Genomic DNA, 10,765 nt, shown 5'->3' with positions numbered 1-10,765 from the left:
TTAAAATGTCAGCGGCAATCGTGTTCGTGTTAAAGATACCAACGAGGGGCTAATCAAAACACAGGGGAATTAGAAAGCTTGATAACATTTGCCTGACATTTAATCTTCAAAAGGGGAGGGCAGTTACTGTTACGACAATAGTCTATTTTGACGTTTAAGGATTAATAGTTTGTGTTGCTGGTCTTAAAGCTTTTTCAACACCTTGTGAATTCAAAGTTGTCAAACTTTGTACCCATTATCGCACTATCCTGCTATCCCTTCCCGTTGATTCGTCATAGAACAGCGATAGTAAAGTAGAAAAGCATGTAGAAGTAGAAAACTCCTTTTACACTGATAATGTCAAATACAGGGTTCTATTTACCGATGCATGATATGTAACCAGCCCCCCGAAAACAAACACAAAAACAAAAAACTACAGGATGGTATTCGTAACAGTGCATTCCCTTGATCACCATGACCTTCAAACCACCTCATGTGTATTTCAAAGTTCATGAACAAAATTTCTGTTTATTGACATATTACAAGGATGAATTATACTCTTCGCGTTCCTCGTTAGTTTCAAGCTACGTCGTCTTTATTGAAAACACTTCATTGCTGTTTCAGGTATCAGTTCCGAGGATACACAGAAGGCGGCTACTCAGACACGGAGCTTTCAGAACCAATTATAACTGGTAAGATAAACAGTAATAAGCTCTCTTTAAAGAGCAAACGATGAAACGATGTTACCTAGCCTGTTTTTGAATCATAATCATGAATACCGTGTCGCCTTTAAAGTTTCTTAATTTTATTACACACATGATAACAAGGGTAACATCGCGATGTTACCCGTCAAAGGGATGGGACACATCATGGTAATATTGATGATGCCAAAGCCGAAGGCGAGGGTATCATGGGATATATTCTACACGAGCATTAATTGCACAAATCACAGGAAGTATAGAGTAATTCATTATGGTGTAGGTAATTTTTGGCATTCAAAGCCGTAGAGGGGTAGAAAAATAATAGTCATGTTTTTCGAACCTAGATACAGAAAGAAAAATTGATATCTGACCAGTTGTTACATCTTTTACATACGCTAAAATCAATAGTCAATTTCTCGCCCCTGACTTCCATGTTGTCACATGTATTAATCTACGCTGCGAGTCATCCATGCTTATCAACGTTGTACCCATTATTTGTCGTTCGCTAGTTTTTTGGTGACTCCTCAGCTAAACTTAGTACTTGGGTACTAATTCCATTTTATACATCATATAATTATCGTTTTTCCCTCAAATCAAGACACTGACATAACATGGCCTTGGATTCTTCTCGGCATTCTGGTGGACTTCTGCTTGCTATTACCGTCATTCTTGGTGTCATTCTATTCTTGAGAAAGTATCCTGATGCGTTCAAGAGGAAAAGGTGGGAAAAATGCCAATTCCCTGAAACTTTTTGCAAGGGATTATAAGATCATTCTTACAGTTATTCACATTTTAATGGAGGAGCCTTTTAAGTGTAACACACTTGTGTTGTTTATATGATAAGTTTGACAGCTTGTCGCCTAAATATTATCAGATTACGTTGATTTCATGACCACATGGACTGTAACATTTTGCTAACATTTTCACCTTGTTTTATTAGATCAAGCTTAAAAGTTTGCCCTGTGCATGTACTTCATTTTCAATTTTATTTCAACCTATGTGTCAATGGAGAGTAGCCTGACCTATGCAACCACGTCAAAATTTTCGATGAATGCTATAAAGACATATTTTGCGCTTTTAACACTTCCACATTTCATGTGACATTGTACGTACTTCAAAATGAATGAGGTTGGCAATGTGATGTAATTTAATGTATAGTTTCCAAAGGACAGACAATTAGTTATAGGTCCCTTTCCTAACATTTATTCTTTATATTTGATTATCATTTATGTGTTTAAGTCACCCACTAGAGATTTGCTTATAAGTTCCATAATGTTTAATCATCTGAGCTTCATTTTAGGGAGCCATCTTTGACGGGGAATGAAAACGCTATGTCAATTATAGACGAAGGAAAAAAAGGAACCAAAAGGAGGACACTTAAGCATTCAAAGTAAGGGCGGTGCATTGCTAACGATGAAAATTACAGTTGAAACACCATAACTTAAAAACAAAAGAAGGTTGCTGTATGTTTGATGAATGATTTAGATTTACGAATCAGCAGAACATATTCCATCAACCAAATAAAAACAGAAATATAAAGGGTCTCAATTCGTTTACGTTATTCATTCCGGACCAAAATCCATCCTTACTAATTAGTGTTGAAGGCGATGCAGAAGAAGCCCCTATGTATTAGTGTCTCCTAACTTCTAACTGCTTTCTTTTTCAGACCTGTAAAATTGTCCGAATATGATGATTACTTCAATACAATGAGCGCCGACATTGAGTTTCTTTTCTCTGAGGAGTATAAGGTTAGTATCATAAGCTGGAAGAATTTTTTTGTACAACAACGGTAATTGGGTACGATCTTACCCGTCCATTCTTTCTTCTATGGTACACAACCACGTAGTAACGTTTGAGAAATACTTCAGCACGCTGATATTCAACACGGTAAAATACATATTCAAATAAATGTCTTGTGCTTTCATTACCCACACAGGAACTTCGTAATGTTGGTCGAGACCAGACCTGGGATGTATCTGAATTATCAAACAACAGAAGCAAAAACAGATACTCAAATATCGTACCGTGTAAGTGTTAAAGGAATTACCTATTTCTCGGTCAATGAGAAATAAACTGCTCTCTCTCTCTCTCTCTCTCTCTCTCTCTCTCTCTCTCTCTCTCCTCTCTCTCTCTCTCTCTCTCTCTCTTCTCTCTGTTGTGTGCAATGTGTAAATTTGTGCGGGCGTGTACATTCAATAATCTAACGGTTCTAAAGATGAAACGCAAACATCATCATAAAATATGAATATTTGAATTAATGTTGATAGATGACAGGACGAGAGTTCTGCTTTCAATCCAGGGGGAAGATGAAACTTCAGATTACATAAATGCAAATTGGATCCCTGTAAGTACCAAGAAGCATAATTCCAATGACATTATTCCCAAGGCTGCTGTGTTTTATTAGTTTTTGCAACAATTAGTTCGTTTTCCAGATGCCAGTACACGCGCCTCGGAGACTTGTAAGGTTGGTGCAAACTTTTCAAATGAATGTCAAAGTGACAAGTTAGGGTTAGGAGTTACAGTTTATAGGCATACTTTGCAATATGACATCAAATCGATTCCAGCAATCATTATCATTCAAGGCAAATAAATTACCAGGTCCAATAAACAGTAAAAACAAACACACAAAGAAACATAAGATCACTGACAAAATCGGTAGTACAATCTTGAACCACTATATAAGTGGTGGTACCAGGTGTCCGGAATGGGTAAGCGTACCCTGCTAGCATGCTACACCCGTCAAGATTGAACTAGTGTGACAAAGTTTTGTACGGTAATTCAGCTATAGCAATTACTTTCTTGTTTGAGTGCTACCCTTTTCCATGTTACCCTAAATTCAGGATAATGGAATTGTCAGAGTGTCAGACGTGAAAATATATCAAAATATGATCTCCTCTTAGAGAGGCATAAGTGTCTAACTCAAGGGTACAACTATGCTGTTTTTACCTTCAACCTGACGCTGTGTTGCCTTTCCTTTATAAAGGGCAATAATTCCCCCAAAGAGTTCATTGCAACTCAGGGTCCTTTGCCTGAAACAAACGATGACTTTTGGAGGATGATCTGGGAATATAATGTGAAGACCGTTGTGATGCTTACAGAGTGTACAGAACGTGGAAAGGTAACATTTAGAGCTTAAGAAGCGAAGCAAAATGTACAAAAAAATCATATTATTATTATTATTATTATTATTATTATTATTATTATTATTATTATTATTATTATTAATCTTTATTTAAACTCGATAACTCCATAGGTGAAACACCTCTTTTCATGGAGGTCGAATAGATAAAAGAAAATTATATTACAGCACAAACTTGAAAACACAAAAAACACAGAAGTAAAAAACTACGAAGAGGCATCAGACAAGTAAATAGAATACAGAAAGTTATTACAAGATTTCTTAAAACTAGTCAGTGACTCGGAGTCCCTGATGGATTTGGAGAGATTGTTGTATTCATCCACACCCGCAAAAGACAGGGTGTTTTGATAAAGAATAGTACATGCTTTGGGAACTTTAAGGAGGCTCTGATTGGAAGAACGTAGTGATCTAGAAGGATTTTAATGATTGAACATACTGGTTATATAGTCAGGGGTTAAATTGTGAGTTGCTCTGTAAATTTTGGCCATAAGGTTAAAACGGAGTTTCAAGTTAATGGGCAGCCAATGAAGCTGAGTATACATTTAATAAATTTAGCCAGGTCGTTTCTTTACTTTGGAAGCTGCCGTTCAGGAGACAATCTAGCCCTAACGCAGACATTTCGGGATAAACGCGTGAAACAAAAATTCATTTTAATATGTTTAGCACAATAGTCACTGAGATATAGGAACAATGGCATCTAATTATCAGGCTTGTGCAGACGACGTAATGAATTATAAATTGAACACATTAAAGATGTAAATCACGATGCTATTGCCCCGTAATAGTTCCGATCAAGTATATCATGACATTCCAATTTAGACAGAAAATTCCATGACCGACGAACATCTTTTACAGAATATTGTTATAATATTTTGCTATTTCAGCCCATAAGGTTACTACTAGTATGGTTTACCGATATATCTATGATTTTGTTATTTGCTTAATACCTGGAAGATCTGAATAGGTCTACTTAGCTATCAGTAATGAGCTTCGCTCTAGAAATATAGACATGGGTTCCAACAACATTTCGAGTTAATTCAAAAGAAGAATCTAGTGAACAAGAAAAGACAGTATGAGAACCGCTTTATTTTCGACTGACTTGTCCGGACATACTTTACATCACAGTTCAACCCACTTTCATTTTTCCCCGTGGATCTAATTGTCTATATAGAGGAATCTACTTTTCTGTATTCCCCTCTCTTCCCTAGGTGAAATGTGATCATTATTGGCCTCCCGATAACGAACCTGTGCACTATGGTGATATCCAGGTCAATATTGTGAGCGAAGAAATGTTTGCAGAATGGACGCTGAAGGAGTTCAACCTTGAAAACGTAAGCTAATGTAAACGCATGGATACTAATCAGTTGTGGCATATAGCAGTACCGCCGACCTTATTATCGAATTCGATCATATTAAAAGGTTATAAATGACAATCGATCTGGCTATGAGACCTTCCTGGCATGTGATGAGTAGTAATTAAGTGGAGAGGTTTACGTCACGAGGATTATATATTTGCTACCAGATGTCTTAGCACACCCTCAAAATCTCGCCATAATGAGGTAAAATTGAAATAAAAATAGCAAAGTATTGATACAGCTTCATGTCTTCGCGAAACAAATTACACAATATTTACCGACATTTGAAAATCAAAATGGCTGCTACCCAATGTGAACTCTGTAGGGGACTAGAAATTTTGATTTTCACAAAAATAAGGCGGTGCAAAGTTTATTTACTCTATGAGTGTCACAATGTTTAGAATTTCAGTTTTGTAATTACTTACTTCTTTGAACCAACTCTTTTTCTTAAGAATGTAAAACTACCTTTAATCTGATGGAAATGGGGAAAACGATATGTTGCGAAGCAAAAAAAATAATATTGACAGGAAAAGCGCCCTTGCTGAATGTAAGAACTCAATGCAAGTTATAATGGCAGTAAGTACTGAATTTCCTTTTTTAGATGATTTGATGACGGGTATTAAAAGTACAAGTAACATGAGTTATATTATTGTTTTGCTTCATAACAGGGTGGCAGAAATAAACGAGTTCGCCATTTCAACTTTACGGCTTGGTCAGACTATGGTGTACCAGAGGCTACCCAACCTTTACTGCATTTTGTTAGAGCTGTGCGAGAACAAATTCCTGACTATATCCACCCGGTAATAGTGCATTGCAGGTTAGAGCAGTTCTTTTACAACCGATAACCGTATTTTTGACTTTTCAAGATCTTATGTCACAAAAGTATTATGTCACAAGGTGTGCATCATTTTAAGCTGATAAAGTTGGGACACCTTTGGGACATTGCATAACTGCCCTTTTCTCGCGCAAACGCAAAAATCGACGAACAGTAAAGAAACAGCCTTGATTTCATCACATTTCCATTGCCTCTCTGGTCAAAATTACACTCCAGTTCTGGTGTTGGTAGGACGGGTACTTTCGTTGCCCTGGACAGACTTATTCAGCACATGCGTGACAATGACTATGTTGATATCTATGGTATTGCCTGTGAGATGAGAATGCATCGAATGTACATGATCCAGACAGAGGTGAGTTGTGTTTAGGAAAATATCATCCTGAAATAGTTCCGCAAAGCTTTACTTTTTCACCTTGAGGGTAAGTAAGGGCATATAGGCATATGAAGTGACACTTTGAAATAAATACATTGTATTGTTTTAAGAAAGACATCACATGTTTCAGAATTCGAGTTAAAATACGTCATGTGTATTTATGTGCATGTTGTCAGTCAACTTCCTTCCTTGTTTGTTATGATTTTGGTCAATACTTTGACAAATTCAAAATCTGTAATGGTGATGCAACTTTGACCGGGCACTTTTGTTCCATAATGCAACAGCAGCGCCCTAACAGAAACTGCAGTCCATAAAAGTAGTACCCTGGATACATTTTTGGGTGCAGTTTGGTCGGCGGTGATACAAACTTTACAAATGACTTAAATTACTAAGTAATGATACGCTTTTTTTAGGTTGTTTCAGTTTATTGTAATCTTTAGCCGGTCCGGGAAATAATGTGCTAATCCTCTGTCAGAAGTAAGTGATCTATTGTTCATATAGTATTTAGAATATTGATTTTCAAACCAATATTTTCATTATTGTTCGCAGTCTCAGTATGTATTCATCCATCAATGTGTTGCTGACTTGCTACATGAAGAAGTAGAAAGAGGCGAAGACAACTTTCCCTCTCCGCAATTCCATGAACATACCTATGGCAATGTGTCACCAATTAGAGCAGCCAAGTCGGATATTGTAGCAAACTACGGTATCTTAAGATGTTTATTATTCATATCTATATCCATACACCGCGTTCACTGTCTTCGAGTTTGTTTGTTTTTTGTTCGGGGTCGATTACTTGTTGGGATGGGTAATTAAGCTAATAATACCTGCATGCCGACCAGAAATCTCTGAACCAGTTTTAATTTTTCCCATAGGAAAAATATTCGTCCGACAGTCGTCTATAAGATAAATGAAATTCCAAGCCCTTATAAGGTAGAATGCGCTCTGGGTCAGATATAAGGACTCTCAAATTTTTATAATTCGTTTCTCATCAACCACTTGTCGGGATCACTGGAGTAAAAAAATCCATTTTTTTAAGTTTTCAGAAGATCGAGATTTGGATTTTTCCCTAGAGTTCACATAGAGACTTGGGCTATTCTGAATTTGAAATCAGTAAACGTTTAGTTATTTGTTCTCAAGTTCCAAACTTTGCACGGTGACCCTGGATTTTATTCTTTATTTGATGGCTTAAAGTTTCATGAAGGATACGTTTGAGGAAAAGTTTGTCTCTCATTTTCGAGGCGCATACTGCCTTAATGACATACATCAACGTGAGAGAGACTAGTTGATGAAAAGGATGCACTCAAATGATAAACAAGGAATAACATGACATAGATTTGCGCTCGCGTCACTGTTTAGGAGCACGTTATGGCGAACATTCATCTGCGTCTCGGACTTATAATTGATCCTATCGATTTTCCACAGGAATGTAGACAACGTACGATGATTTGGAATGTTTGAATTCCTCCAAAGGTATGGTAAACGGCAGATAGAACGACCTTTCAAGGACACAACTTTCTGCACACAGCCAGTAGGACGAATCATCTCTGAGACAATGTTCCAGCTGATTTAACCATTCTGTCATATCTTTCTTAGCTTTTGGGATAAAACTTTAAGAAAAGTTTGAGAATATTCAATTTTCTCCTTCTGGCAAACATAAAGTGTATTTGTAATGATGCCTTGCAAAATGAAGTGATATTTATCTAGGTGGATGCATCATTCAATATATATTGCAAATAATACCTGGACGCGATAAAACAGACAAAGTATACCATACTAGGTAATTTTAGCTCATTAAATGACACATGAAAAGGAAATTTCCATGGTCCTGAGGTGAACAACTTGCTATATTGGAGTGCTGCAGATTATAATAAAATTCCCGAAAACAGGAAGGACAACATATCTTAATTTGTACCCTATATTTTTCAACAAAACATGACGAACAAAGTGAAATTTGCAAGAGACCGGGATGAAATGAATTTAAAATAATTGCACATCGTCAACGGATTTGAAGAAATCTGTATAGTAAATTATGACAGGTACAGCATTTACATAATTTATTGATATGAATTATATTAAATGAAAGTGAAATATTTTGTTAAGGAGAGGACAGTTTCTTGTGCTTGTTATCAACTGACTCTGTGATCTGTGATCACAATTGTATGGTATACAGTACCTGTGTGTAGGATGACAGGGAAGGACACCTGATTGTCTATACCTATGTATATAGTGAAGTAAAATACCATGTAATCCCCTAGCATAGAAAGGTTTTTAATACACCATCGGGGTAAGGTATAGAACCGTACATTAACTCTTTTGTATATGCTCTGTCTTCAACAAAATAAACTCGGTAAATTACGGTGACTGGGGCTTTGAAATCACTCTAAATACCGTGCTTTTTTTGCATATCTATTCATTGATTATGTAAATCCTGCATTAGATCACTAGTATACAGTTATTCTTACTCCAGGACACATTCGAAATCATACATCGTTGATTGCATTGAAGACCTGGTTCAGCTCTTTTTTAATAATTCCATCAATAATAATTATTTAACAATTGTGAAAATTTGAAACAACTTTTCTTGCTACATAAAAATTTTAAAGGATTAAAATTATTCCCACTTTGTGACAAGAAAATAATAAAACACAAATTGGTCCCTACGCTCCATCAAAATCATTTTATTGTTTCAAGCATTAATTAAATTTGTTCTTATTACGAGTAAAGGTTAGAAAATATCCAGTAAAGGAGTCAGCTTTGAGAAATGATGTTTACAAGGAGGAAACGTGAAAGAGAATACATTAAACCCGACAGAAAATAGAGAAAATGTGACGGTAGCCTAACATAGAATTTCTTTTAGATGCTGACATTTCCTGCATTTACTAATTTTGTACCAAAGTATCGATATTATGGTTATTACTAACTCTGAAGTGTATTTGTTACTAGTAGTGTATTACTAATTACCCTTCTCATCAATTTAATTCGCTTCCCAAGACAATTGTTGTATATTTGGTTTTAAATCAAGTTTGTTTTAATAAGTTTGTGTCTTGAGTTCATTATATATGTGCATCAATTTGAGATATACCACTGTAACATGATATTATTGTGACCTTTTGTAATATAGGGTTATTCACAAAATACGGCCCTGTATGGACGAATGCTCAGTGAGTGACGTATTGGACGAGCCGAAGGCGAGTCCAATACGTCACTCACCGAGCCCGAGTCCATACAGGGCCGTATTTTGTGTATAACCCTATTATTATACACCTCCCTCCATTAATCGCGTATAAACTAATTCTATGGTAAATTTTAAGGGATACGGCACGCGCGATATGAGTGGAACGCGCGCGATCTACTGCTCCGTAGTGGTACACGTACAGTCCCTTGCGTTGGCACGAAGCCAATTAATTTTCAGTGCAATACAAGCAAACTTCGCTGAATGTTTTCAATTTAATTAGTTTTTTAAAATAAAAATCAATTGCATTCAGCGTGTTTAGCGTGTTTTAAATCTTATACTACGAATACATTTTGGTGGAAGTTGTTATTATGTCTATAACTCAACGTAAAATAGTTTGTTTACATCCGATAATCGCTAGGTCAAAGGTCAAACAGGCGCGTCGCGCGTCTCCCGTATTCGGGACTCCGCGTACTATACAAAATACGGAAAGTTATTGGACGGTCAAACTCCCATAGGTTACGGCAGTTGGTGTATAATAATAATGCTTATGCTCTAAGCTTGTTTTAAAGGTCCAATAACTGTATCTTTGTAGTATAATTTTTGTGCTTTTTCTTCCAAACTAAAACAAGTTCGTGGGAATGTACTCATTGAGGAGTGTTTATACAAGTATAATAAACAGTCCACTGGGACTGCATGTGCAATTTTTAGCAAGATAAATAATAAACATTTGCCCAAACACAAAATGGCGCCCTCATGCGAATGAAGCAAAACACTGTACGTCGTGCATATATGCATTGGAATCTTCAAAGAAACAAAGGAGTAGTCCTTTAGTCCAATATAATGCATAGTGCTGAATGTTTTCCACTTGGACATCATATGCTTTGTTTTCTTTGTAATATTACCAGTTTTTAAAAATGGCGGGAAATCAAAATAATGGTTTCTTGTTCAAATAACTTGTTCAATTTTTCAGTAGTAAAGGACAATATCCTTTAAATTCGTAGAATTTCAAGAAAACCAGAGAAAATAGAAAGCCTTTTTCAGGTAAACAGATTTCAAGTGTTACAGCTACAGGGACTTTAAGTGTCACATATATGTGCATTTCAGTTTCTTTAACTGTAAGATGTGATTAACCCTTGTTCACATTACTTGAGATTTTTTTTTCCAATTTACTAATTTTAATTTTATCCTTCAGTGTGAATTATATA

General features: G+C 36.1%; 2 protein-coding genes across 2 annotated transcripts in view; both read left to right on the top strand.

The window, feature by feature from the left end:
- The window catches only part of LOC139116605 (actin-1-like), a 244,120-nt gene that overhangs the window by 169,137 nt on the left and 64,218 nt on the right, over positions 1-10,765 (top strand). The window lies entirely within an intron of this gene.
- Positions 1,292-7,815, top strand: LOC139149315 (receptor-type tyrosine-protein phosphatase O-like). The gene is made up of 8 exons (XM_070721022.1): positions 1,292-1,401; positions 2,347-2,428; positions 3,664-3,798; positions 5,028-5,150; positions 5,843-5,991; positions 6,226-6,361; positions 6,932-7,088; positions 7,808-7,815. The coding sequence occupies exons 1-8, from the start codon at positions 1,292-1,294 to the stop codon at positions 7,813-7,815; spliced, it is 900 nt and encodes a 299-aa protein (XP_070577123.1).

Source organism: Ptychodera flava, chromosome 2 (genome assembly GCF_041260155.1).
Source record: "Ptychodera flava strain L36383 chromosome 2, AS_Pfla_20210202, whole genome shotgun sequence".
Classification (NCBI taxonomy): Eukaryota; Metazoa; Hemichordata; class Enteropneusta; family Ptychoderidae; genus Ptychodera; species Ptychodera flava.
This window is presented reverse-complemented; position numbering and strand designations above follow the sequence as displayed.

Coding starts and splice junctions, on each gene's coding strand:
- LOC139149315 (XM_070721022.1), top strand. CDS start 1,292: ATGGCCTTGGATTCTTCTCGGCATTCTGGTGGACTTCTGCTTGCTATT. Junction 2,429..3,663: donor TTTTCTCTGAGGAGTATAAG/GTTAGTATCATA, acceptor TCCTTTATAAAG/GGCAATAATTCCCCCAAAGA. Junction 5,151..5,842: donor AGGAGTTCAACCTTGAAAAC/GTAAGCTAATGT, acceptor GCTTCATAACAG/GGTGGCAGAAATAAACGAGT.